The 27,772-nt window shown below is 44.5% G+C and overlaps 3 protein-coding genes across 6 annotated transcripts in view; 1 reads left to right on the top strand and 2 right to left on the bottom strand.

The window, feature by feature from the left end:
* Window positions 1-9,590: 9,590 nt before the first annotated feature.
* SNRNP48 (small nuclear ribonucleoprotein U11/U12 subunit 48) lies at window positions 9,591-16,132 on the top strand. Of its 2 annotated transcripts, none has more exons than XM_065752060.1 (9): window positions 9,591-9,686; window positions 9,773-9,886; window positions 10,022-10,082; window positions 10,640-10,714; window positions 12,194-12,382; window positions 13,308-13,429; window positions 14,106-14,221; window positions 14,470-14,634; window positions 15,137-15,242. In XM_065752060.1, exons 1-9 carry the CDS (start codon window positions 9,591-9,593, stop codon window positions 15,174-15,176), a joined length of 978 nt encoding a protein of 325 aa, XP_065608132.1. In that variant the 3' UTR covers window positions 15,177-15,242. The 2 variants fall into 2 exon arrangements, with proteins under 2 accessions (XP_065608132.1, XP_065608130.1); XM_065752058.1 differs by having other exon boundaries at window positions 9,646-9,686; window positions 14,474-14,634; window positions 15,137-16,132.
* Window positions 16,133-16,152: 20 nt separating this feature from the next.
* ROPN1L (rhophilin associated tail protein 1 like) lies at window positions 16,153-23,416 on the bottom strand. Its single transcript, XM_065752065.1, has 6 exons — window positions 23,342-23,416; window positions 22,263-22,420; window positions 21,479-21,596; window positions 21,150-21,311; window positions 18,142-18,317; window positions 16,153-16,581 (listed from the first exon to the last, which is right to left on the bottom strand). The coding sequence occupies exons 2-6, from the start codon at window positions 22,391-22,393 to the stop codon at window positions 16,518-16,520; spliced, it is 651 nt and encodes a 216-aa protein (XP_065608137.1). The 5' UTR covers window positions 22,394-22,420; window positions 23,342-23,416; the 3' UTR covers window positions 16,153-16,517.
* Window positions 23,417-24,341: 925 nt separating this feature from the next.
* Window positions 24,342-27,772, bottom strand: part of MARCHF6 (membrane associated ring-CH-type finger 6) — a 38,474-nt gene continuing 35,043 nt past the window's right edge. For all 3 annotated transcript variants that reach the window (XM_065752052.1, XM_065752054.1, XM_065752053.1), the window contains one exon: window positions 24,342-26,829. In XM_065752052.1, the coding sequence (XP_065608124.1) occupies window positions 26,739-26,829 (91 nt within the window). In that variant the 3' untranslated portion in view covers window positions 24,342-26,738. The remainder of the gene's footprint in view (window positions 26,830-27,772) is intronic.

Below are 27,772 nucleotides of genomic sequence, written 5' to 3'. Positions count from 1 at the left end.
GTGGTGTGGGTTTTCCAATTAGTTCTGTTCACAGCGTGAGACATAAGAAGCAATGGAAGCATGAGGCGGGAATAGAGCCCAAGTCTTCATTTGTGATAGATTTTTCTTTTATGTATCATGCATTGTGAGGGGGGGATTGCTGCTGTAAAGTGGGGTGAGATGTAGCAATACACCTCAGAACTCTTCACTGCATTTCTTTTTACACCGGGTATCATAAGAGTCCTTCAGGAGCAAATAGCTGCCAGCTAACCTAAATTGGGGCTGTGCTCTGAGGAAAGCAATTCCCCAGCAAGTGTGGGTGAGGCCTGCTGGGGATGGCAGCTCTTCCTCCCTGTCCATCTGCCAGTTGCCTCAGCCCACGGTCTGCTCTATTCCCAGCTGGGAAATAATGAGCTGCAAAACAAGACAGCAAAACAGTCAAATATATTTAGGAACAGGGAAACTATTAAAACTACATTTTAGAAAACATCGTGATCTCAGCTGTCGCGGCATACCAAGAGGAGGCTTTGTGTCAGCCTCTGTGCTGCTTACAGGTGAGGCAGTTTATTATCCTAAGGCGGGTTTGCCTTTTAACGCAGCGAAATGTGCATAAATGTGTTGCATTTTCAAACCACTCCTTAAAAGAAAAGAAATAAGTAATTAAGAGGTGTACGATCAGCAGCTGAGTAGCTTGCCCTCCGCAGTCCTTTCGGTACAAGTGTAGTTATTAGAAGTTAATCTCTTAGTTTCCTCCAAAAATGCACGTGTCAACAGCAATTTACTTCGTCTTACACGGTGATATACTGTTTCGCAGACTCTTTCTGTGCATATATATGTATAAAAATACATTGAGAGAATGTTTCCTCACAGCAGCCCTTAGCAGCTCTTGACACTGTACGGGTACAGGAGATCTCAGAGCGCTGCTCATGCTGAGCAATATCACTCTTCCCCCTCTGCCCACTGTTCCCTGTTCCCCCAGCTCATCCGGGTGAACACAATGGCACCATGGCTTGCCAAGTCTCATTTTTCCATCAAAATATTTCCTTTTCAGTGGGAGACAGCTGGAGAGCTGCTCAGTGCATGGCTCTCACAGCAGTGTGACACAATAAATAACGCTGAATCTGACTCGTCTGTGACAGCGGTAAGAATATTTATTGACCGTGCTGGTAAAGATAAAGTAGAGGAAGAACTGTGAACATAAAAAAACCCAGCATGCTGCCTTATAGGGCAGTTGGGGTGTCCTATTCCCAGCTGCAATGGGAGGTACAGCCTGTGCACCTGGGGCAGTGCCTGGCAGGGTCGGGCTGAGCTCGTGACCTGGCTCTGCTGCCCCAGCACATCGCTGCCTTCAGCGAGCCCTTCTGCCTTTCTGGCTCACTTCTCTGTTTGTCAAGTAAGATTAATTGCAATTAGATTCTTCTTCCTGCTAGCAAGATTAGAAGGGTAAAGCCAGGCATTTCTGTGAGGGACTCGGGTATCATGATGTTAGGAAATCGGTTAGTTGCTTTTTGGACATCTCTTTAGCATTGCGCAATTAGGCAGAAACTTCTCCAGTCTCCCTGGGCACAGCCAGCCAGGATCTCTGTTCGGGAGCCAAGAGCAACATCTCATCAGATAATCTGTGCTGCTGCACCTTTGCATTTTTTGGAGGAACTATGAAACCTTTGTAATGTGAAAGACCACTGCCATCAGCACCTTTGTGGAGGAGAGGCACAGTTATCTTCTTTGCCATCTGCAGATGATGAAGTGTAAGTGTTATTATCCGCCCCCTCTACAACCGGCCCAGTGATGCTAGCTGCACAGATAGCCCTGCCTTCTGAAGGTCAAACACACAGGTACTGTGACACTATGTTCTGGCCACTGGCTGAAAGCAAGGGCTTCCATGAGGCACTTGAAGCCTTTTTATTCCATCAACCTGTTCTACAGTTGGTGACCTGAACCCTAAAAGCTCATCTGCCCAAGCATAGGAGCAAACGTTACTGATGCTGCCAGTTTAGCATCCCACTGCTGTGCTCTTACAAGCTTCCAACACTGGATTTTCTCCAGCTTCTCTGCCATCAGTGATTCCAAATGTTGCATTTATGAATGACAACGTACATAACTCCAGCAGAAGCCTCACCAGTGGCAAACACGCAGAAGAAACACCTGCAGGACAGCTTGTAGGCCTTGCTGGCCATCCTGCTCTTTATACAGTCCCGCACAGTGCTCATTTCCTTCACAGCAGTCTGTCATAGGTTTGTTCAGTTTATGATCCACTGCAATCTCCAGAACCAATTCTCCTTCACTTTGCACTTTTCTTTACAGATTTGTCTCCTAATGTCCCGCAGTCTGTTTCTCCAAGTTGTCAACTTTACATTAAAATCCTGCCTCTGGCATTCTTGGAGGAGGAAGGTGCAGCAACAATGTGCAGAATATGGTCACATTAACCTTACATCCTTAGGAAACTGGTTAAAAAAAAAAGCAATGAGAGAATGCGAGACTTCAGCATATTGTGCTATGTTCTGCATTTGCAGTGGGGGGAAAAGCAGTCGCTATGAACTTCATTTCCACTCTGGAAGCTGAGCCTTAAGTGCAGAACTGTGCAGGCTGTACCCAGAAGCACTCAAGCCCAGCAACATGCTGCCAGCATGTGCCTGTTCCCACTGATGTGAAATCGCTGCAAGTATAAAATCAGGCTGCCTGAAGCTAAGCATGTGTCTGCGTGCTTTGTTCGATCAGGGCCTTTATCAGTGTTCAGAGGAGGTGTGAATACAGAAGTAAGATCAATTGCAGGCAGATTTCCCTACATCCTGGTTAAGAGTGGCAGGATGAAGCCACGTGTGTATTGCATTCACACCTGTACTGGTTTGACGGGAGAAAGAGAAGCATCCAGAGAAAGCTCATTGCTGGCACTGGAACAGCAGTGCACACCTTTAGGTGCTCATGGCAGATAGTCAGAATATGGAGGCTGTACTTTTGACAATCTTCTTTTCAGTACAAACACTGTCTTGTCTACAGACAGATCTGTGTATGTGATAATGAGTCCAGTATTTAGCAAGGGCTATTTTGGCCCATTTGCCGGAAGCCTCTCATAGCTTAGTCTGGTTGAGCTCATTTCGGAGAGCTTCCCTCAGTTCTAGGACCATCTGTCACCCACCTCCTTATTTTCTCTTCCCCTTGATCGGTTTCACACAGGTCCTTTAGTTCATTTTACACTGGGATTGTTTGGGGAAAACTGCACTGCAATCTTCAGTTGCCTTATCCCTCCAGTAATTAGACAGAAAGCAACCCACAATAAAGAGTGCTGCTGAATTCACCACGCTGAGTGGGAAAAGGCTGTTGGGGGATTTTCTCTGAAAGTAAGCCTATAAAACCTGCAGAACACGGTGATGACTCCCATCGCCTTTGTGGCCATCCTCCATGACCAACAGTGTTTTTAAATTAAACAGAACAGCCAGAAATATCGAGACTCGCTTTCTTTACTCACACTATTGACCTTTTATGTATGAGTGTATGTGTTCATACATACATATATATATATATAAATAGACACACGTACCACTGACCTTTTAAATATGCACATAAAAGATATACACATAAATAAACATGCATTTTATGCATGCATATAATATGAAAAAACATCTGCTTCATTTCCTTGGGAATTCTCTCCTTTATTTAATAATCTCCAGCTTCCAACTCATACGGGTCACGAGTGGGCTTGAGAAATACAGGGAAAGCAAAGTGATATTAGAGAGCCTATCTAGGAGCCTCTTGAGAAACACCTCCAGACAGATGACAAATCTGTTTTGTTTCTGGAAATTGTTCTTGTTGTTTTTAATTTTGCACTCTGAGCCAGAGCCAGAGGATGCTGGAGTGAAAAACTGCTACTGTGGGGATGATGCAGAAGTGGTGGTGCAGAAACAGATGAGCAGTGTGGGGCTGAAGGAACCTTTCCTCACTTCCATCGTGCTCTTGTCATAAGAGAGCCCTCTGAAATCCTCTGGGCTTAAGCCACGGGCATATTAGACTGAAGAAAATAATAAGGATGAAGAAATAGACGACACCGGGGCATCCTGATGTAGTGGGTGGCAACCTTGCCCACGGCAAGGGTGCTGGAAATGGATGGTCTTTAAGGTCCCTTTCAACCGTAGCCATTCTATGACTCTGTGACTGACAAGCATTGAAGTGCTCTTCCTTTGAGCTGTTCATTTTCAAAGCAAAAAATAAAAGCCCCTCCCTGGCTGCAGGGATCAGGGAGAGCACAGCACCCCGCCGATCCCACGGTGGCTGCGGCTGGAGTCCGGCCACACCACCGTGTGGGATGCGGGGCTGCCCAGGTGGTGCAAAGGTACCAGTCCTCCATAAGCTGAGAAAAGGCAGTGTGTAAGTGCTTCGTGACTGCGTGCGTGCAGCTGTGCACAGGGAGCCAGGCGAGAGCTCTTCTACCACTGCCTGCAAGAGAGAGGAACGTGCAGAAGAAGTGCTAGACAAGGCAGGGGACATTTTGTCTGAGGAAAGGGAGTATCGCGGAGCGCGGTGCGAGCGCTGGGGCTTGCCGTTCGTTTTGTGCAGCTCCACCTGGTGTCAGGCTGCACAACGAGCACGTCTCCCTGCCACAGCCCGCCGCAGAGCTGCCCTCCCTCTTTGGGCTTCACCTCCTCGGCTGGGCATGAGGGGAGACGCGCCCTGCTGCCGCCCAGCACAGCCCGGCGGTAACGGGACCTCTGCGCCCGCACAGAGGCCTGGAGCACCGGTACTCTGTGGCACTCTGGAGCTGACGCAAAGCTGCTGTGCCCAGTTGGCTTTTTCTAAGAGAGGACACATTGGCATTAACTGTCGCGCCAAGTGCTGCTGCTGGAGCTCCCTGACTGCATCTCCGCAGACGAGAGAGATTAGAATATCACCTCCTGCAGCGGGAGGGGTCCGTGCCAGGACTGGGGGAAGAGGCTGGGCTGCGGGAGCAGCTTCACATCCCCCCAGTGGCAGCCACAGTTATGTTCACCGGCCCTGCTCATCCTGTCTGTAACTGTGGCAAGATCCATTAACGCCGGAACAGAGCAGAGTGATAGCAGTGCCTGGCTGCCTTAGGGCAGGTTTGGCAACTCGCAGCCATTGCCACAGGAGCTGTGCGCTCCCGGACAGCAGCGTCCCGCAGACACGAGGGGCAGCAGGCACAACTGAGGCTTTTCCTGTTAAGTCTTGAGCTCAAATAAGATGGCTGTGAGACAGCTTATGACTGTGGACCCTGGATTACTTACTGACACACTCATGCTTTGCTAATAGCTTTTGCTGATGTGAATGGAGATGTTCTCTTAGGATAGATCTTATTAGTGCTTCTGTATTGTGCCTGCTTTGGTGGGTGACAGATAGAGCCGAAGTGAGACACTTGGCTGCACAGAGCATTGACAGACACAAAGTGCAGTACACGTGGGGTTCTGCCAGAATGTCAGCAAAGAGGAATAAACAACCATTGAAAGCAAACAGCCTCATTCTTCATGCGTGCTTGCAGGGAAGAGCGTGCCGGGTGCCAGAGCAGAAGCTGTGTCAGTGCAGCAGGTGGGCACGACTGCTCTCCCTTTTTGCTACAGCCAGGTCACAGTTCTCTTGGCAAATGTGTGACTTGGGAGACACAAAGCATCCGCCTGTGCTCGCTGCCTCCTTTAGCCCTCACGTGCTCAGCAAGTCTGCTATGGTGCGACCATCTGAGTGTATGCCAGCCTCTTCAGAGGGCATCTGTAATCCACTGAGTTAATCCTCCTTGCAAGGAGAAGGGGACTGGTAGGCTGTGCCTGCAAATCCGCACCCCGAACGCAAAGCTCATTATAAAACTGCCCCGCCGCCGTGCCCACTGGGTCCTCTTTCCAATGAACTGCTGTGGGTGAGTAAGTTTCTCCCTCCCGACTACTTCCTTTTGAAATGTTGCTTCAGCTTAAAATAATATTGCTTTTTCCGCACACCCTTATGAAAAGAAACACCAACACTCAGGGACAGCTGCCATTATTCACTACACCAACCTGCTGAACAAGAGAGGCTGCACTTTCAAGGCGACCCTTAAAGCCACGCAAGCTGGCAGCTGCAGCAGAAGCGTGCAGCCCCACCTGCATGTGCCCAGCCACTGCCCGCCCACCCTGAGCAGCTTGCAGGAGGGTGGCAGGGCTCCAGCTGGCTGCAGGACCCAGCTGGCTCACCCTGTGACACGAGGTGCAAAGGGAGGGCAGCATTAATGCACAGCCAGCAGTGACCCAGGCACTAAGGCCTGGCGCAAAGCCGCCACAGCGACACACAGAGCGGCAGCTATCTGTTGCTGTAGGCTTAGGGACATGCACAGAGGGAGGGAAACGGCCTGCACTCTTCATTTGGGTAACACCTTTCAGCCAAACAACAAATTAACAAACACGTGCTCCATTAGCCTTTGCTAATGGAAAACAAAATAGGAAAACCCTGAGCAGCAGGAAGGCACACATTGTCAGAGGTGGCTGCATGTTTTGGTACCTCTGCCATCCCCTGCCCACCTGGGCTGCTGCTCAGAGGCAGCGCGGGGCCCTCAGCTCTTATCCATGTCACAGTCTCCCCTCCAGCTCTGAGGGCTGAAACCCACGGATATTAAAAGTTCAGCACACAAGTGGACATTGGATTTGCTTCCAGCTGTGTAACAGTAAATTTCCAGGTTTATAACAGAAGGATGCTTTCTGTCTGACACATGAGGGCAACACCAAGTTTTCAATTTATCTTTAAAGACCAGGATCATACCAGTCTGATACGCTGACCTAAACCTGATGCCTCTACAAGAGATCACGAGGAGGTCCAGAAGGAGGAATTGATGAGGCATTAACAGATGCTAAGAGTTGCCACCTGTAAATCTATTCAGAAGTGTTCAGTGTAGTGCAGCTTATAAAATATACTTTAGGACCTGCAGTGGGCTCTGACCAATACACAGCTGAATGAATAAACCATCGGCATTTCCTTGGCACAAGAACTAATGAGGCCTGAGAGCAATCTCTGACTTCTTCAGTTCCCATTAGCTCCTGCTGCCCAATCCAGCACAGTGAGCAGGTGAGTGCGTTGGGTACTAGGAAGAAGCAGGGCTTTGAGCCTGGGGAAGAGGTGGGTTCTGTACTGTGAATACCCACTGGAGCCATCCTCTGCTTCAGGACAGGCTGGTGTCTGCCAGGCAGAGGCTGCTTACTCCCAGCCTGTGCTAGCTTCCAGCTTGCCAGGTATCTTGGGGTGAAGCCCGGCAGAAATCCCGGCCATTGGGCATTCCCAGAAAGTTTCTTTTCACCTTTTAGCTTGCTTTTCCCTTCTTCCTGACCCTTTGTTGGTCCAGAAATATACATGTCCACCACAGGAAGGCCCAAGAATGCTGTCAAAATGATTATTTAATTTCTCTTTATCTGAAGCATGTTGAAGCAAAGGAACAATATGAAGTTTCATAGTAAGCTGGGTTTTTTCTTCTTTTTTTTTTTTCCCCTCATTTCCAGGAGGAATTATTGACATCATACATCTCCAGGTAATGCTTTGTATCTAGGGAAAAGAAAAAATTCTAAATATGAAAACTGTCTGCCACACTAGAGAAAAAAATGATTTTCTTCAAGCAGTCATTACTATTCTAAATACGGAAAGCCTGCAAGGTTTAGTTATCAGTGAAGAAATAAAAGTGTAAGCCATGGGTGAGGAATGCTCCTCCCCATGCGATCTGTTGTGGGAAGAGCTCTATCTCTCAAAATGAGTGTACCCACTAGAGAGGTGTGGTCTGTTAGAGCCTGAGATCTCACCATTATTTCAGCCTGTTGCTTCAGGGGAGGTGGAGTGATTCTGTTGGGTCAACAGTTCTGAACCTGCACTCAGGTTCCTACCTCACAGCATGAGGCTAGAAGACATTTGATGTGCAATCATCTGGATTTCCCGCAGTACAAATTCATTCTGGAGGAGGATGCATGACAGAGTTCCTCAGGAGTGCTGTATGGTCTTCATGTTGCCTTAATGTATGCATTATTTCTCTCCTGTGCCTTCTGCTTACCCCCGTTTCAAATTGTTCTGCTGTGCTGTGGAGATTTTTGGGGCTGGTTCCCAGAGAGACTCCCTCAGGAGATCCATCTCACTCAGAAGAAGCTCCTAGAGAAGCACCAGACGACCAGCACACTCAGCACTCTGCACTGCAAGGGAGCAGACTGTATTCGTGCCCCCCTTCTGGGAGGCTGTTCCACACTGGGAAATGCAGCTGCGTTATTTCCTCTTTCCTCCTGACCATGGGGGTTGAAATGTGTTAAGCTCAGTGGTGCATTATGAACCATGCCGTTCAATGACAGAGTCACAAAGCCATTGGCTTGCAGCATGTACAGTGTTAGCATCGAGGAGAAAAGAGATGCCACAGGCTGGAATCAGCCAGGAGAGATGATGCAGCTGGATGTGTGTGGTGATCTCACCCCGTGTTTGCTGGGAAACACCCTGCCTTGACAAGGACCTTACCTCCTTGTGCCCAACCATAACAAACACAGCAAGAGACACAGAAGTTTTCACAGCTGCACTGAGGGCATCACTGAGCCTACGATCATGCCTTCTGGTTTTTGAGAGTCCTCTCCCAGAGTGTTGCTGTCACTTCATCTGTTCGAGGGGTTGAGCCGCACACTGACCTGCTGGGTGCTGGAGCTGCCTCAGAGCACCCTGCTGTACCATTACAAAGGCCTCGGTTCACCTGTTGTCCTTGATTGTCTTGTAAATCTATTTCAGGGGCTTAATCTTAGCCCTGTGTTGTTCCAGGCCCCACTGTGTCTGTGCACCACATAACTGGATTTACTGTAGCACAGGAAATGAGGCTTGACTCAACTTTTCCTCACAGAACTCTAGAAAGAAGAAACACCCCAGAGGTTTCTTTCTCAGGGATTTCCATAAATCTATGAAGGGCAGAAAATGAATGAGTAATGGAACAAAGAGACACCACAAAGATGATCCCAGGAACTGGTACTTTTAGGAAAACAAACACAGAAATATTAACCACAGAACTGTAGGGGTTGGAAGGGACCTCTAGAGATCGAGTCCAGCCCCCTGCCAAAGCAGCTCCCTAGCCCAGGTTGCACAGGTAGGCGTCCAGGCGGGTCTTGAACCTCTCCAGAGAAGGAGACTCCACCACCTCTCTGTGCAGCTGTGCCACTGCTCTGTCACTGCACTGTGAAGGAGTTCCCACACACATCTGTGTGGAACTTCCTATACATCAGTTTGTGGCCATGCTGCTGCTGTGGCCATATTGTTTTGAACCACTCAAAATGTTCTAATTTAGTGGAGCAAAACAGAAAGCCATTCTGATTTTGAAATATCAACTTGATAAGTTCAAATAGTAATTTCACACAGTAACACGGCAAGAGGCAGCGAATCAGAGGGCTGAAACCCCAGCTGAAACTCGAATTCTCCGTGCAGGAGATAAGCGGCTGTAATGTGCTAAGGAGAGTAGATGTACGAGGGCTATTCCGGCAGCTCCATCTGCCGCGCTTCCCCCGCCCTGCCCCGCCTCGTTACACCCACTCGTCCTTCTCCTCAGTGTAAATTTGTTCTTTAGGACGGCCGTTCCCTCCCTAACCCTACAGATCCCCGCCGCGCCCCACAAGATGGCGCCTTCGGCTGGGCCAGGAGTAAAGATGGCGGCGGCGCCTTCTTCCGCTTCCGCGGCGCCCGCAGCCGTCCCGCCCTCAGCAGCCATGGCGGCTCCGTGCGCGGTGTGGCTGGAGGACCAGGTAACGGCAACCGCCCGCCGATCCCCGGTCCCTCTGCTGCCCGGCGAGGGTCGGCGGGTTGCGCGCTGACGCTTGTCTCGCCGCAGGTGGAGCGGGTGCCGTGTCCCTACGACGCCCATCACCGTGTGCCGCGGGCATCGTTGGAGAGGCACGCGGCGTCCTGCCGCCTCCGCAAGATGGGCTACTCCGCCGAGGAGCAGGTGGGCGAGGGAGAGGGCTTCGGGGTGGGGGGGACCTCTCTGTAGGTGTCCCTGTGCGTTGCAGGGAGTTGGGCTGGATAGCCTGTAAGGGTCCTTTCCAGCTCGGTTTTATGCCTGGGCTGCCGTGTCCCGCAGGCGGAGATGTATGACTCCCGCTTCTTCTACGAGAACCTGAAGGTGCCCACCGTTGCAATGGGTAAGCACGCGGGTGGGCGGCGGAGCACCGTGGCTGCGTGGGGGTGGAACCGCAGCGTGGCTCAGGGCGGTGGGGAACTCGGGGCTCACTTGGAGCAGGCTGCCCATGCTCGTGTCCACGCGTCTCTAAGCCTCTGGGCAGCCTGCTCACACCGCCCTTGGCCCTGAGATGTGCAGCTTGTGTGGCAGAACCAGAGTCCTCGCCAAAGCGTGCAATGCTGCCCTGCCATCAGCAATCACTGTCGCTAAAAACTCTCCCTTCAGTTTGGAGGTACAGTAACAATACTGTTAACAGTACTGGTGAGGATTTCAGTGTACATATATATCCTTCCTTATCCCTGTAACCCAAAAATCCTTCTCTTTTTTCTTTTTTCCTTCCCTCAATTCAAATACGGAATAGATAAGAAAAGTGTTTTTAGACTGTCTCTTACATGCAAATGAAAACTACAATGGTCTATAAAGTACCATAAGTCTCATCATAGACCTTGGAAAATAAACACCAAGTCTACCCAGTGCTTGACTTAAAAGTTCCCTGTGATACTTTGTCTCTATCTGCAGATAAAGATCTACAGTTTCGCATAGTTCAGCAAGCTAGAGCTCAGAGTGCCAAAGAAGGCATAGGCTACACTGAAGGTAAGTGGCATCCAGGTATGGAGACAGCTTTTCAGTTGTCCTCTGGAGAGCTGCTTAATTTTTCCTTTTGAATTGTGAGATACCTTCATTTATTTACCTGTTTTTAAAATTCCTTCCCTTCTATATGTGGGAGTGAAACTGCTTTCTTTATGAAGGGCAACCAGGTAAAGAACTTGAGATGGTTTTGCTTCTAGTGCTTTTCAGGATGCGTAAATCAATAGTGCAGAACTTGGGAGCTCCCTGAAGCACTAGTCTGTCACTTCCCATCCCACCTCATATAGCTTACTTTCTGCCTGCGTTTTCTTATACTGTCTTCTGCCTTTTGTGGCCCAGACTCTTCTCAAGCTGCCTCCTACCTTGTTCTTCATGGGATGAGTGAGGAGGAAAGGAAAAAAGAGAACAGTGCTTTGAATTCAGTTTTAAGGACTGTCAGTCATGATTTGTGCATGCTTGTCCATTCCTTCTTAGATCAAAAATTGAACAATGTCTGTAATTAGCATTGTGTTGAATTGTTTCTAGGCTCTTTCAAGTAGTTTCACAATAAATATGCCGATACATCTGCAAATATGATAAAATTCTTTACTAGTGGTCTCAGCTCATTTCTTTGTCTCGTTTTACAGCAGGTCCTGTGACTATCTGTAGAGGAGGGCAAGACCAATTTGTGCTTCTCTTGGAGAGTAGAGAGAGTGGAAAAGTAGGGCCACCTACAGGAACTTTGTTGTATTTTCCTAACCTGATGTTCAGATACAGCAGCACTTGCTCAGGCATGAATTTTCACTCCTTTTTTAACAAAGCAAAGCTTTCGTGTGATTGGCACTGGGCTTTTATAGAGCATCAGGTGCATTTTGCTCTGGAGACAAGTGATAATTAATTTGATACAAGTAGAAAAGAATCAGTTAAATATCACAAAGATATGTCAGTGAGCCACTAGATGCCAGTGTTTGCTGTCCAGTTTTCACTGCAATTCTGTGTTTCTTAGAAGATAACACTAAAACTGTTTGGAATGGTTTTTATTACGGTGTTTTGGTCTCTTCTAAGATTTACTGACTTGAAATTACTTGTTTAACTTGTTTGTCTTTGCCAGTAGGCACAAAAAAATGTATAGCTGTAGCTGTGTAATAGTTCATAAGTTCATAAGTTCATAAGGTTGGAAAGGACCTATAAGATCATCTAGTCCAACCATCCTCCTATCACTATCTCTACCCAACTACTAAATTAAGTCCTTTAGCACCTCATCTAAACGCTTCTTGAACAGCGCTAGGGATGGTGCCTCAACCACCTCCCTAGGCAGGCCATTCCAGTGCCTGACCACTCTTTCAGAAAAGAAATGCTTCCTCAGGTCTAATCTAAATCTTCCCCGGCGCAACTTGTGGCCATTCCCTAGGGCAGGAAGGGCGGTCTAGATCATAAGCTTTGAGATTCAGTGTTTTCCTGCATATTCGTGCAATTTTACTCCTAACAGTGCTGTTCAAATTCCAGGGTCATATTCATCACTGCCTGTAGAAGTTCCTCAAAATCACAAACGTTCCACCTGTGACCTGACTCAAGCTGACCGTCTTGCTCTTTATGATTACGTCGTTGAGGAAACAAAGAAACAGAGGTCTAGGTCACAAATAACTGAAAATGATAGTGACCTCTTTGTGGATTTAGCAGCCAAGATCACTCAAGGTTTGAAAAATAATTTACTGTTGAGTTTATTGTTCAGAGCTTTAACTTTGTATCAGTAGGTGAGGGGTTTTTTTTTTTTTTTGGTGAAAGCCAGCCTGAACTGTGTTGTGTTTTTTCTATTGTGGGAAAACATACCATTAAAAAAAAAAAAACCTGCAGTGATATTCTGGCATCAGGAAACAGTAGACTGTTCTTTGTGCTGAACAGCTCTGAGAAAGCCATGGTGCTCTTTTGTTGGCGTAGGTATTGTGTTTATCTTAATGGGTGGATCTGCTGTCATTTGCAACTGACTTCAGGTTACTTAATGCTGACAAGTTACTGCAAAGCCTGGAACAATATTTACAAGAAATGATGGGATTAAAGATAATTTAAAATGAAAAGCCTGATGAGAGGTTGGTGGTCATTGAGTTGAAATCTTGAGCAATATAGCAATGGATACAGCACGCAAAGCCTCCTGTTGGTATTGAGACACGTTGGTGTCTCCAAGCAAAACTTCCCTCTGTTATTCTGTGGACCCTTTGCATAGGAGAGATGGTATTTGTCATCTACATGAGTAAATGTTCCCCAGAACTTGGCTGTCTCAACTGCTGTCTTACACCTGTAGTGGCTTTGAAGATGGAGCCTGTGTTCTGTAGAAGTCTGACCAAACTGCAAGCCTGTACATTGATTTGGATTACTGTTTGGAGACTTAGATAACATAATGATGTTTGGATGTTGTCTTTTTAGTCTTTAATAGAGAGTAAGAAGACTGGAGAGGAAGCTTGTGTGAAATTCATAATAGATATTCTACATTGTATTCTTCCTGAATGTTATCCAATGTATTTTTTTTTCCCCAGACACTTTATCATTAAGCAGCAGATCTGTATACCTGCAGGTGCTAATACTGTGCTAATGCCCATTTGTTTTATTTTGAATTCTTTGTTAGATGACAGTCAGAAAGGTCCAAAGTCCCATCTTGAAATTCTGGCTGAAATGCGAGACTACAAAAGGCGACGACAGTCATACAGGGCTAAGAACGTTCATATAACAAAGAAGTCTTACACTGAGGTAAGTATCTTGAAAGAAAGCTGTGAGTTTTTTATACACTTAGTTCATATCAGCATAAACAATTGCATACCCATTTGTATGGGAGCTGCTGATTCACGGCCTGAACCACTGAACGATCACCTGAAGGAAAGATCTGGTCAGCCCTGGGAGCACAGGTGAAGGCAATTCACCTGTGTGACTGGAAGGGGTGGGGCCAGGCTTCATTCCTTTTAGACCTCATTGAAGGGCTGACTGCCACAAAGGAAGGATCTCTCATTGGAGATCCCTCCTTTGGAGTTCTTTCCCTGTGAGCCCAGCTCTTCGGAGCTGGGTGAGCACTCTTTTTCCTTTTTTTTTTAGTAACACCTCCTTGTTCATGCTAGTCTCTGCCTTTGCAACCCTTACACCATTCAGACAAGTAAAACATTCTGCTTATTGTGCCCTTCCTGGTCAGAGCTGCAAGCTTACTAGGAAGAGATATTCTTTGGTTTCGTTTGCTGCAGGAAATTACAAGTAACAGAAGTATTTCTGGCAATAGTGAATGTGAAAATGGCAGCAAGATATGCCTTACTCTGTTGTAAAACTGTACAGTTAAAGAAAACCATTTCAGCATAAATTTAAGAAGCATAAATTTATACCATGACACACACACAGCTTTGGTTTTGCTTGTTTTGTAATATCTTTCTTTACTCTCGAGGTGATTCGAGATGTGATTGGTGTACATATGGAGGAACTCAGCAGCCACTGGCAGGAAGAGAATAGGTTGGATAACACAGAGATAGGTGAAGAGGGAAAGTCGAAATCTTCAGGAAGGTATGTCGCAGTTAACACGTAAGCATTCACGAGGAATTTGATTTTTCTGTGTGGACATCAGCAGCCTGTAATTTTTTTTTTGGTTGGTTGTTTTTTAAGAGGGAGTGTGGCTCACTAAGATGTCTTCTTTCTTGCACTGTTACAGATCATCTTGTACAACTGATACTGAAAAAATGGTGGCTGTGCAACTGTTTCTTATTCAATAAAATCAGTAATCTTTTGACTTTTGTTTTGTTTTTTCCTCCCAGAAAGGAAGACAGGCGGTCAGCTTCAGTGGACTCGAGGCAGTCTGGAGGAAGCTCAAAGGACACTGAACGCACCAGACATAGGCGAGAGAGCAGTAGGAGTCCAAGTAAAAGAAAAAGGAGTCGTGACAGAGGGAAAGACAGAGATTCTCGGAAGAAAAGAGAAAGGTGAGGGGAAGTAGCACCAGCAGAATCCTTGTTTCTGAATTGAGCAACTGTAGCTGCTGTGCTGAAGATGAACCTTTGTACAGGGAAGAGAACATCTAGCCTAATGAAAAATCTAGGATGATCTCACATGCAATACAACAAGCCAGTGCCTAAACAAAGCTTGCTGTGATCTAGAGTTCAGAACTTTCCACGGCTGAAAGGTCAGTGCTTCCAACAATGTGCTGTGGGATTAGTACAGCACTGTCTGAGGCTGCTTATCTTGACATTCCCATGGCGGGGGTACATTGTTCATTTAACCAATTTCTCTACTTCAGACTGCTGCTCCAGTTTGCACTGGGATCTAATCAGTTGCATTGTTTATCTCACCAAGATGAGGTTTACTTTCTTTCCTCAGAAAAGGATATGATTACATATAAGGAGAGCTTTCTTTTTTAAGGTAGTTTTATTCCTTCAGATTCCATTAAGTCTAACAGCACACATGGTATTTGTTTTCTTGTTTCAGAGAAGAAGACAAGTATCACAGCCATAAAAGAAGAAAGTAGAAGCAAGAACATGAGTTTGTTTGTTCAAGGAATTACTTGCACAGGATGTATTGTTGCTGCTGTTATGCCAGAGACAGTAATGCTGTGAACATGATGCTGGTATTGCCTCACAGCTGTGTTCAGAGGGAAAATCAGGTAGTGTTCAAGAGCAGGCAAGACAGAAAGCAGTGTATGTCAGAAGATGTACAAATGTATAAGACTAATGTATCTATTAATAAATTATAGGGCTAAGAAATCACTTTGTGTTTAATTTAACAAAGGCTATTGGAATCTGAGAGAGGCTGTACTAATTTACTGTCCTGGCCCACGGGTAGTATCTAAAGGTGGACAGGGCAAGCCCTGGAGCAGCAGGATCAATTACCACTGAAAAGGGATGAAGGTAGCTCCTGTCCTGTCTACCACCTGACACTGTCACCTCTCAGAACAGCGTTCCAGAAAGACAGCACTTACTGTCACATTATGGCATGCATCAAAGGTGAGAGGGCAGATTTCAGAGTTCTCCAAAAGGCTGTTACCTTCAGCTGCAGCTAGTAGCTTTCAGTAAGTGAAAAAGTGGTAAAAGGATGGTAACAGGCATGCTGCTGTTCCCAAGCTTGTGCTTAAAGAAATTTAGGATCAGTGTCAAGCTGGCAACAGTGGTGACAGACATCTCCTTAGAGATGTCCCTCCTCTCCTCGCTAGTTTCTATAATAGTAATATTATTGACTGGCATTTTCAAACATAAGGTAGACAGACATTGGTATTTATGCAAAGAAACCCATCTTGTGTACTAACATGAAAGTGTCAGTGACGGAAGGTTTAAAAACAGTCAGACTTAAGCCATCCACATACAGCATAAGGGTGTAAAGGAGGATTCCACTTAGCTTCAGTGGGATTATATCAGTTTTTAGTTTATTTCCACTAATTTCTCATACGGTCTACTACAGTTAGGCTTGTTTCTTCTATGAAGAATGCTAACAGCAAAATCTTAAAAGATCAATCTCTTCTACCCTTCCTTCCTTTCAATCAAGCTGGCAGCAGAGGGCACTCCCTTAGCACTGTCATTTTGGCCTCCACTGTGGTCATCTCTGAATTTAATTTTCTATTTATGAAGTCCAGGCAGAAAGACTCATGAAATGCATTTCATTCAGTATAAATCAAATCAGTGAAAGTACCACTCTCAAGCTGTGAGCATCAGTATTTCAGAGGTGAAAAAACAATCTAGCTACATGTTCAATTCATCCTGATAGAAGGCAATTTCAAGAACAAAATAAAGAAAAGGGAGCTCTGCAGAAGAGGTTCTTTGTATTGTATTTGCTTCAGTTTTTCCACTCTCATCTGGTGCTGTGGAGTCGACTTGGATCAAAACTGTGCTGAGGGCTGGCTGAGAAAGTTTCTGAGCAGTACCATGCCACTCTGTTGGTCTCTGCAAAAGAAGAGGAACCGATGTCTTAGAACAATGCTTCAGTATGGTAATTTGTAGCATGCGAGGCAAGATACACTTGAGTGTTACATTAATTGAGAGATCCATTTTTTTAATAGTAGCACTAATTAAAAATCATTACAAGTAATTAATAGCAAGCAAAATTAAGTTCATTTCTATGCTTGTGCATTTTTGGATACCCATATGCATGGAACTGGAACCTAAAGTAAAAAGAGCAACTCCAGACAGATGATGGGAAGAGTCAGTATGGGAATTGAAGCGTGCCAAGTTTGCAGTGCTCAAAGGACAAGGCTACCATTTGTAAAACGGTACAGTTCAGCATCCACATAGCCCTCACTCTGCCTTCTCGTTTAACGGGGTGAAAGGCACACATGTGACATACAGGCTGATCAAACACACGCAGGTTACCTGACGTTCTGCAAGTCCTCAAGATCTCCTCTCCACAAATGCTGAGATTTTTAAGCCTGTGTTCCACACTATGTATGTGTGCAGATAAATACATACACATACACCAAGATAGTTCACCACTGATCCCACCTGCAGCACAGAGCACTGTATTCTCTACCAATAAAACCTTTGATGTGACACTAATAAGCTGGTACAATTACCTTGGCGTGATATGAGATATGAATCATTCAAAGAGCTTCATCATTTGTTAACAGATTGCACTTAATAATTTAGTCAAGAGTGAGAACCAGTTTGCCTGCTTATTACAAGGCAGGCCAAAAGGTTACTAACAGCACACACAAGTTTTGAGCACAGCTGCCATGGATAGCAATGGGATAGTCAAACTATGAGGTTTTTGCTTAGCCTTCAATTTACACATCTGCTGTGATGACCTGCATCAGTTCATGGCTTATTGGCCAATTCAGAGGAAGTAAAGAAAGACAACAGACTAGAAAGGTGCCCAGCCTTCCTAGTGTGATATGAAAACCAAAACATGATGAATTCAGGCGTAGGGCACAGCAGACTTTTTTGTATCCACTGGAGGCAACCAACACGAAGACCATCCCAAGAACAACAATTTACCAAAGCTCATGCTACAAAAGCCACTGAGCTGAACTATTTAAGACCAAGCATACGCTATATATTCTCTCACATAATTTCCAGGCAGAGGTAATTTGGGGAGAAACACAATAGAAAGTTCATAGGCTTCAAGTGGGAGCTCCCAGTTCCTCTGATTTATGATCCCTGTCACAAGAGCAGCCCATAAGATGCTGATAGTTCTGCTACCAGTAGCGTACAGATGACACAAAGCTGCATATAATTGCTTCCTAAGGGGAAAAACTACATCACCAGATAGTGACTTCAACATTTCAAAGCTGGCTAAATAACAGTTTATCATTTCACAGTTCAAAGCCCCAAGGTTTACCACTTACAGGAAATAACTATGTATGCTTTTGATATAACCCGAGTCAACCTCTACTCCTATCATTAAGGATACACCCCAAGTGAAGACAGATAACTCATCTAAAATTAGAGCTCTGTGGAGAACCCAGAGGTGACGTATAGCTTAAAATCGATGCCTGAACTTTTACTTACGTGTCTTCTTTAATCTTTTGGAGGAAAGCTTTGATTTTCTCATCTGGAATGTCTCCATCGATACTTGCCAAATAGCAGTAAAGGAATGAGAACGTTTCATAGGGGATGCGAGCTGCTCCACCTTCTGGGTCCTGTGTTAAAATCTCGCAGGCATGTTTCATTGAACTCAGCAAGGACTGGAAGGGGTTCAAGGAAGGAATAAGAACAGCATCAGGGCCGTGAACATCTTTTCTATACCATGACAAAACGCAGACTGTAAGCCAAATGTGTAAACAAAATGAAGGCTTTATCATCATTACCTAGCTCTCAATATCAAATTTCTAGCTTTATGAACTACCTTTATGAGGAGCTGGGACTGTTCCATTTGAAGAAGACAAAGCACAGGGGTGATTGATTGCATCACTCTCTACAACTGCCTGGAGGGAGTTTGTGGTCTGGTCAGCCTCTTCTCCCATGTAACTAGTGATAGGATGAGAGCAAATGGCTTCAGATTGCACCAGAGGAGTTTCAGGTTGGACATCAGGAGATACTTCTCCAAGAGAGTGATTAAGTGCTGGAACAGAATGCCCAGGGAGGTGGTGGAGTCACCGTCCCTAAAGATGTTCAGGAAACATTTGGGTGTTGTACCGAGGAACATGGTTCAGTGGGAATATTGGTGATAGGTGGGCAGTTGGACTGGGTGATCTTAGAGGTTTTTTTCCTACCTGGTGATCCTGTGATTTACCAAACAGTGCAGGTTGTGAGGGGGAAAACAATAGTAAAGTTCTAGTAATAAACAGGAGTAAAAAATATCACAATTTTGCCATGCTGAAAGACTGCACAGGGTCGTCTGAACCATCTCCAATACAGCCAAAGTGCTCCATTCTGCAACTGTGGCAACTCAAACCTCGCTATATCTATCTACGTGTATATATGATCACATGGGTCTAAATGAATTTGCACTGGTAGACAAGGCAGACAAATCTACAAAACAAAATAACCACTAGAAAATTCGTGTTGTGATGATTTGTACTATGACTTAATAGCAGTATAATACTAAATTTTAGGAATTATAATATTTACTATTATCCTTCTTGGTATACAAGTCCCATTTTCACAGTTACTAGAAAAAATCCTGAAACAAAAAGAATCTAAGAAGAGTCAAAGTTCTCTACAGAACAAAAACATGCCTCTAAGTGTTAGCTCAAAGCATGCTTTGAAAGAATCCTTTATTCTGTTCAGTGCCTATAATCCAGTGCCCTATCCACCCTAAGCTATACAAGGAAATACATGGAAAAGTCTGGCACGGAATTTGATTGAAACAAAGGCTGGTTGGATGCTATTAAAAACATACCAGAAACAAAAACAAACAAAACAACAGCAAAAACACAAAAAAAGCCTTTGTTAGCCCAAGAAGTCATATTTTTGTTATAACTTCTTCAATTTTTCTTTATTCTTCTTCAATATGTAAGCAATGACATTGCAAATATATAGGCCAAATAAAATCTTTTATAATCCATGATGGCTGAGGTAGGAGCAGCTTCAGTAAAACCTTTCCTGAAAATGTCACTTAATTTGGTTCCTCCTAAAAGAGGCCTCTGTGGGCATAGAGGCAGCTGCTCACACAATACAAATCTCAGCACAGCCCTCTAGTCTCAGCATTTTGTTAACACTAAGCTGCCATACCCCCTCTCCAGCCACTCCAAGCTGCTCATTCTCCCTCACAGTGCAGTAAATATGTTTCCACTGAATTTCCTGCCTTTCAAGGACAGTTTAACAGCCCGCTTGTGCGATCATTCTTAACAGATGAGACTGTAAATCCACATCAGTTTTACAGAAAGATACTTCAGATGAATGGTGCTCTGAACAGTCCACATTATCTCAGGTTAGAGCTCTACTTTTCAATCTTAGCTGCGATGCTGCTTCACTTGGAACGCAAACTAAAACCAGAGGAAGAGCATGTGACAGTTTGTGAGCATTTCTTGTTTAGCAAACTGAAGTTTAGGTTTTCATCACACAGAGCTAAAATCAAATCATTTCTTAAAGAAATCTGAATGGATGGGTAAAGGAGATGAATTCAGGCTGTTTAGCTCCATCAAAACAATGCCCCTGGGACTGCTTTTTTGTTTCGGTCATTCTCTTTTGTTGCCTGTTTGTTTTTTTAAAGTAATATTGCTGCTGTTATTATTATGACCTTTTTTAATGAAGGAAGGAAAAAAGAAATCACAAAATCTAATTCTGGGGGGGGGGGGGATTGGAATCAAGAAATATGCAGTTCAAACGGAAAACAACAACTGCATGGCCAGACTGGGTCAACGTTCACTGCTTTTCAATAACGCAACATTCACAAAGCACTACTGAGCATTTATTTTCTTCTTAATACCTCATTTTCCCCTCTGCAGTCTTCAATTTTATACAAGAACATCGGCTTAGTGTAAGTATTTTATAATAATTCATTTACAATGCTCTGCTGGGTTTTATTACTGATATTAAAAGAATTAAACGTAGATTAAGTAACATTAAGTGCTTCTGTGAAAATGTAATTGGCTACACAATTTAAAACTGATGTTTTAATTTCTCCCTCCAGCTCTTCTCTGTAGCCTTTCACAGTGATGCCCTAAGCACTATTCCTCTGCCACCCTGTTCCTCATGGGCTGCCAGTGGACATGCCAGCTGTCCTATTGCCACCCCAGTAAGCTGAGGGCATCACCTGCCCTTTCTGGTTAAGCTCTCCTCCCAAAATGACCTGTAAGTCATTCTTATGGGCACTGTTTGTAGATGCACACAAAGTGACAGAGAAGTGCTTTTATGCAATCTAACTCAAGTCCATTTGCATTAATTATTCTACGGTCTACCTCATACATTATCATAAGCAGCGAGCCATGAAGGTTCCTGCTGTGATCATTAGGCTGGACAGGGCTCTGAGCAGCAGATGTAGCTGTAGGTGCCCCTGGTTCATTGCAGAGGAGTTGGAGTAAATGACCTTTAAAGGCCCCTTCCAACTCAGTTCTAAGATTCTGTGAGCATACCTCACCAAGCACGCTGCACCCAAGTGCCAGAATCTTCATCCACTCCACCTCTTCATCAAAGACATCCAACAGCAGGATAGCTTCCAGCTGCTCCTCTGGCAAGCACAAGTCTTTCCACTTTTCCTTCAGTTCTGCAACGCTTACAATGCCTTTAGCAGAAAGCTGTAAACAAAATCAGAGTACAACAGTAAGAACACCGAAAGAGAGAATGGAACTAGGAACAATGATCCTTCCCAAAAATATATCAGATTTTTGACAGTCAGTCTGCCCAATCGTCTACCATACGTCTAAGTCAAGCACATGCACATTTGCTAAAAGTCTGGCTGTACCTGGTTGTGCAAGACTTTAAGGAGTCCTGGGGTCAAACCAGCGTCCGTTTTTGCTGAAGGTGCTTCCATCCTCTCCTTCACTGGAAGGGGCTCACCTTTTGACAGTGCTGTAAAGTACCTAAGAGAATGGGAACAGCGAGAAATTCCAGTACCTAGGGCGATTAAAAACTGCACTTAAGAGTTCCCTAAATCAACCTCCATGCTCCTGTAGATATGTAGCAGCGTTCAGCAAGCACTCAGCATGCAGGATTGCTATTCTCCTCCTGCCCAGATCCCACCTTTCTTTTTAGTGGAAGACAGTTCCTAGATTTTACATACTCCTTTTTATAATACTCTCATAATTTGTAAGTAATTTAACTTATTTACTCAGCCCTTCTTGGCAAAGGCATAAAGGAAGTTATTAACATCATGAGTGTGCTTGCACAACCAAAGTACAGACCGTTCTCATTAGATTGATGAGAAGAGCCTCAGATTTATTTAGTTGATTTATTTAGCATTCCTCCCTCATGCCACCTGCAAAGCACAACTGGCAATACCACAGTGATCACGTAACCATTTGCGCCAGTTCCGCCCGCTCCAAAATAAAATCCAACAATGGAACAGAATTAGATGTGAATGTTTTAAATTATAGGGCTTTGTCAAGTACTAGGCTACTTTTAAAAGGCCAACAGGTTGTGTTAATACGCTGAGGAATGTAATGGCCCTCTGTACAATCAACAAAAGCATCGGGTCTTTGTGGTACAGCACTGACAGTGCCACATCGTAGCGAGGGTGATGTACTTACGCGGCTGACCACTGTAAAACATCACGAGGCTGAGTCCTGATGGCAGCTTTGGTGAATTGCTTCATAATGTCGGGTAGCTCAGGGGGGATTTTGATCTGCTGAGCGCAAAACAGGGTGTCTGGAACAGGCATGGTCTTTTCAAGTTCAGTTACACGGACCTGAAGAAAGCAGCAATAAAACAGATGTAGAAGGACAACAAAAAGCTGCCTGCATACACAGGGGGAACGGCTTTTCTACCCAAACTGCTTCCTTTTTTAGAGGCTACTAGAGAACTCGTACAGCTCAGAAGAGAAAGCAGACGAGCACCGGGCAGTCTCTAAAACTGTAATCTCGATACCAAGCAAAAGCCTGGAGCTTGGAGCCCAACCGTGGCTCTTAGCCAAGGCTACCTCTGCCGTTAGCAGCTCTCTTCAGCTAAGCGATTTTCCTCCTCACGCCTCTCAATACACCAGAATCGTTTGAATCGGAAGGAACCCTTAGAGGTCTCCCAGCCCAACTCCCTGCCACGATCAGGGCCACCTACAGCTCAATCAGAGCGCACCGGCTGCCGCCCCCGCTCCCCGCTCCACCGCCCGCAGCTCGCCGAGGCCCCGCTCCGCCCCGCCGCTGCCCGGGCAACGAGCGCGGCCGTGCCGGCACAGAGCGGGCGGGCGGGCGGGGCGGCCTGTGGCGGCCGCGCCAAGCCGCGTTCAGCCTCGCTGAGCGCCGCGGGGCCGCTCCCTAACGGGTGAAAGCGGCACGGGCAGGTCGGGAGCCGGCAGGGTGCCGGGAGTAGGACGACTCCGGATTACTCGGGTCACGCATCCAGCCGTTAGGTAAAAGCCTTTTTGATGAGGAAGGGGCACGCAGCGAAAGTCGGCACGTTCGTAACTGAACGTGTAAAACCGATGTATCCACTATTAAGTATTTCAGCACTGCATTTCTCCATTTACGGTGACTTCTGAACAAAGGATTTAAAAGAATAAGCATAGCTTGGCACTGGAATAATCCCAGATTTAATAACATTATTGTAACTATGCTGTTCTGCTCATTAATCCAATTAACAACTGAGGCATCAGGGAAAAAGAGATCTAACTTACCTTGACACCTTGTAGAAGTTTAGCTCATCTGTTTCTGAAGACAGCTTCTGCTCTTCATCTGAGCTTTAATATAAAAATCAGTTCCGTTTAATGGCTTTATTTTTTGTTTCTGCTGACAACCACAGCCATTGCTCAGGCCACACAGCACTTATAACACGAGGCAAACCTAACAAGAATCACTTGCCCTGTCCCGAGGCAGTTACAGGCGAGATATGATTCATGGACAGACAGTACAGCAACGCAATGCTGACCAGCCTGCTAGGCTGCAAGATCAATGAAGCCCTGCCATCTGTGTTTTGAAGGGCTATTCACAGAATTCTTTTAAGAACGATGGGGCTGCTGCAAATACTTCCAATGAGGACCTTTGCTCATCCATAGGGAGGAGGCAAGGGAGGAATGAACGAACGCTGTTGAAAACTGATGTGAAGTGCTGCAATCGCTGCTGGAGCTTGCATCCTACCACTGAGAAAACAGCCACAGGCTCCAGAGGGCACTCAGGATGTAAACAAGGAACTTTGGCTTCACGCAGTACAATCGGGGTAGTCAGAGAAAAGGTGTAGTTTGAACTATTTGTAACCAATATAAAACTGTGTAAAAACAGCCGAAGCCATGCTGCAGTTAACTCCTTCGGTATGCAAAAGATAGCTACAAAGCCATCTGACAGCTCGTGGATAAAGGCCTGTAGAACTAATAACACCAATAGACACTCAACACCACAGAGTCAGTGCAATTAAGCTGACAGACAACTCCAGCCCCTCCCTTCAAGACTTAAGGTCACCAGAAATTGAGATGAAATCATACAGAGTTTCTCCCACTTGAAGAGTAATGCAAGACCACTGCATGCCATATTATTGCTCTGGCACAGATAGGAAGTCACTGGAACACAGCTCGTCATCTGTCCTAGCAACAGTCAGCTCGCTGACAAGCTTCCTATCAAGTTTCTATCTCAGAAGAGTACACACAGCACAGCAAGGCAAACTATTAAAATTTTAAACAATAATTAAAAGAAATCATTTAATTTTTTTTTTATACAACTTTCTTTCCTAGAACATGCTTAAAATAAGGAGACAGAGATGAGATATTTTGGACTCTTACAATACAGTTTCAGAAACTTCACCCCACCCGTGATCTGTAAAGTAGTGCAAAAGCAAGCTCGAGTTTCGTTTGAAACCAGTTCTCATTAACAAAGAGCAGACACAGATAATGTAAGCTACATTAAAATAGCTGCACAGTTCACATTACATGACTGGAGCAACTTTTTTTTTTTTTAAATAAACATCACGACTTACAAAATTAACAGTAATAAGAAACAGCATGGTGGCTTTTTCCTAGTAAATTTTAATGTTAAGACCGATTTTGATAAAAACACAGAAGTGACACTAACGGCACTACTGCAAATTCTGCATGGTGCACAGCAGTGCTGCCTGTGTTGGAGATTTTTGGAACTCTTTACAAAAAGATTTGTCAAGGTCAGAACCCCGGAGCAAATAATGTAAGTTACCAATGAATCCAACCTTGTGAAAAAATGTTTGTCCCACAAGGTACGTGCACATCAAAAGTAATCTGAGGTGAATGCTCCATTTAGCCTTTAGTCAGCAAGTGTGAATTAGAAACATTTTGGCTATTTCTCTGTTACTTCATTTAAATGGAAAAATCCTACTACATCACTCAAAAAGCTAATATTTATGGTTCAAATCTATTGGGAAAACAGTAACTCTGTAAGGCAGTAGTTTCTGACCTCCTGACTGTGGTGCCGGACTCTGATGCGTTTGGCTTGCGCATGAGAGTCCAGACACCAAGAAATGCAGTACCACCATTGTAGCCTGGACCAAATTAGCTCAAAACACATCCACCAGAGATGTGGTACCAGTAAAAGGAGATGATGTGCTCTAAAAACCCACCAGATTCTCAAGTATTCATTAGATACATGTATGGTTAAGTGCAGAATACTGAAGGACAAAGTACCACGTTGCAAAGTTAATTGTTTCATCAATTTCCTGATTACTGCAATGGATATTTGCATTCCCTCATCTAATTTAGGAAAAGCACTGCAGTTTTAGCACTGATCTGATGGTACTTAAAGCTTTGAGATGCTATGTATTTTCTTTACAAGATATACATTAAAAAAACCTTACTATCTCCATACAGAAACAACACATACATGATTTAGCAGCTCCTGTTTGACCCTCCTTGCAGAGACCTGGTAACTTTTCCTTGCCTGCTCAATAGCAGAAATAACAGCATATGTATTTCCCCTCTCCACGGGCAATCGATGGTATGTGACTTCCTCAGGATTGCTCCCATGAAAAATTCACACCGACTGATTCTGAAAGAACAGACTTTTTTTTTTTTTTTTTTAAATGTAATTGTGTAAATAAAATTCATGCTGTAATTCAGCTTAGGTAACTCACAGGAAAGAAAAAAGATTTCAAGCTCTTTAATTAAGGACCAGATCAGAATGTTGCTTACACTATGCTCTTTGTTTCTGTGCAAACGCATTGGTAAGGTTCAACCCTTCGCTTGATGTCTTGAAAAACACTTCTGTTGATAAGTGGTAAACCTATCTTATTTTTCTCGGTACCTTTAAACTCATCACCTACCTTTAGTGAATTTTTACTTACTGCTTCAATGCAGGAAATCCTGATTCCCAAAGCCCCATAAATCCCCAAAGCAAACAGAAAAACCCAGCTGAACCTCAACGAATACATCTGAATTCCCAGAAAATGACTTTTCTTGATTTAACAGTAACTGTACAATATTACAAACTCAGACATGTGAAAAAACGATCAGGCAATAGAAAATGTACAACAGCTTTGGTGTTATACAAAATAATAAAAAAAGACTTGACAGCAAGATACACAGTTCATTACGTTCTCATCACAGCCACTTCACTGCTGCCTGTAAGACAGCTGCTTACTTCTGATACTCTGTGTGGCCCTTCCACTCATGAAAAAAATCATACTATATTACTACAATAAGAACTGTTATGAACACCGTAAAGTAAGCTCCAGATTTTATAAAAACATCTTGCCTCTTTGCACTATTGCTTTGTGGCACATTGTTTGTCAACAGAACAACAGTCCAAAATAAAGTGACAACTAGATTTAATAAATTAATATACTTTTTTTTTTTTAAGATGTACTATGCACATTCTTTTTAATCCAAGGTTTTAGGGTGTCAGGATACTTCTATTTACACATATACAGACCTCAGACAGTATTGATAACAACAGAAAACGCAGATAAGGAATGGTGCCTTAACTGCTATCTGGATGCTACAAACAGAAGCCAAAACACTGCTGAGTATTATTGGGAGAGATATCCAAAAACTGAAGAAAAGTCTATAAACAAGGAACATGTAAAGGCAAAGGGAAGGTCAAGATGTTTAATATGACCATTTATTCTTGTGAAGACTGAGGTGGAGTTGCCGATGTGCCTTGTTTACCAGACTTCCGTTCATAATTCACAAGACGTTGCCCCACAAGGTACCTGGAATTACAATAAAAACAGGGAGAAACCAACATAAGTTACTACTATTCCGTACCATTTTATCTCCTTTCTTGCAGAATTAGCTTTTTTATTTCAATAAAAGTTATTCTACACATGACCCTCCCCAGGTCCAACAGTCTTCAGCACTCTCCACACTCATCTTTTCTTCCTCCCCTCAGCTTCCAGGTATTTCATGAAGGAATACAGGCTTTGTGTGTTTATGTTCACAGGCTTAACGCTGGTAGTCATACAATTCAGACGTAAGTAGCCGCCTGAGTCAAGGTATGAAATGCAAAGAGTGTGTTCTCATTTATATCCCCAGTCCCATCACAGACTGATATTTCTGTGAACATTTTTGCAGTGTTCCCCTGAACCAACAAAACATCTGCAACAGCAACAATTCTGGTAAAAAAACAAAGTAGAGTGTTAATGAGGTTCGAAGTTCAATTAAGAACCTGCTTCAATGCAGAACAAGCATCACTAAGGAGTACTGACAGGCTCAGCTCACATATCAAAAGTAAAACAACCTTGTTAATAACAAAGATACTGTAAAGGAAGAGCTTTTACTGCAGCTCAGCCCTTCTTAAAGGCTGGCAAAATATCCTGATGTTGCATCACGTCAGGCCTAAGGGCTGCATGATTATTTTAACTGCTCCCACACCTCACCATCCCATTAGTTTAGCAGTTTTTTTCTTACCTTTCAGGCAATTCCTTACCTCCTTCTGCACCACTGCTTCACACACTACCTTTTGCCATCTAAGTTCCTTTCCATGCCTCCTATTTGTCTGCTGGTTCTACATCTAAACTCATGTGAAGTCTTCACTTGAAACTTCCTATTTCCTTTTCAACCTTTTTTGTCACTGCTCCTTTTCTTGCTTTACCATAAGGGATTTGATTTAGTAGTTGGGTAGGGATAGTGACAGGAGGATGGTTGGACTAGACG

The sequence above is a fragment of the Cyrtonyx montezumae genome, unplaced genomic scaffold (genome assembly GCF_038088225.1).
Source record: "Cyrtonyx montezumae isolate F1298 unplaced genomic scaffold, pur_monq_1.0 scaffold_8, whole genome shotgun sequence".
Classification (NCBI taxonomy): domain Eukaryota; kingdom Metazoa; phylum Chordata; class Aves; order Galliformes; family Odontophoridae; genus Cyrtonyx; species Cyrtonyx montezumae.
The sequence above is the reverse complement of the archived record's forward strand: the minus strand, read 5'-3'. Positions and strand labels throughout refer to the sequence as shown.

Coding starts and splice junctions, on each gene's coding strand:
- ROPN1L (XM_065752065.1), bottom strand. CDS start 22,393: ATGCCTGTTCCAGACACCCTGTTTTGCGCTCAGCAGATCAAAATCCCC. Junction 21,597..22,262: donor GTTTTACAGTGGTCAGCCGC/GTAAGTACATCA, acceptor CCATTCTCTTAG/GTACTTTACAGCACTGTCAA. Junction 21,312..21,478: donor TTAAAGTCTTGCACAACCAG/GTACAGCCAGAC, acceptor TTTTGTTTACAG/CTTTCTGCTAAAGGCATTGT.
- SNRNP48 (XM_065752058.1), top strand. CDS start 9,651: ATGGCGGCTCCGTGCGCGGTGTGGCTGGAGGACCAG. Junction 10,083..10,639: donor GGTGCCCACCGTTGCAATGG/GTAAGCACGCGG, acceptor CTCTATCTGCAG/ATAAAGATCTACAGTTTCGC. Junction 12,383..13,307: donor AGCAGCCAAGATCACTCAAG/GTTTGAAAAATA, acceptor ATTCTTTGTTAG/ATGACAGTCAGAAAGGTCCA.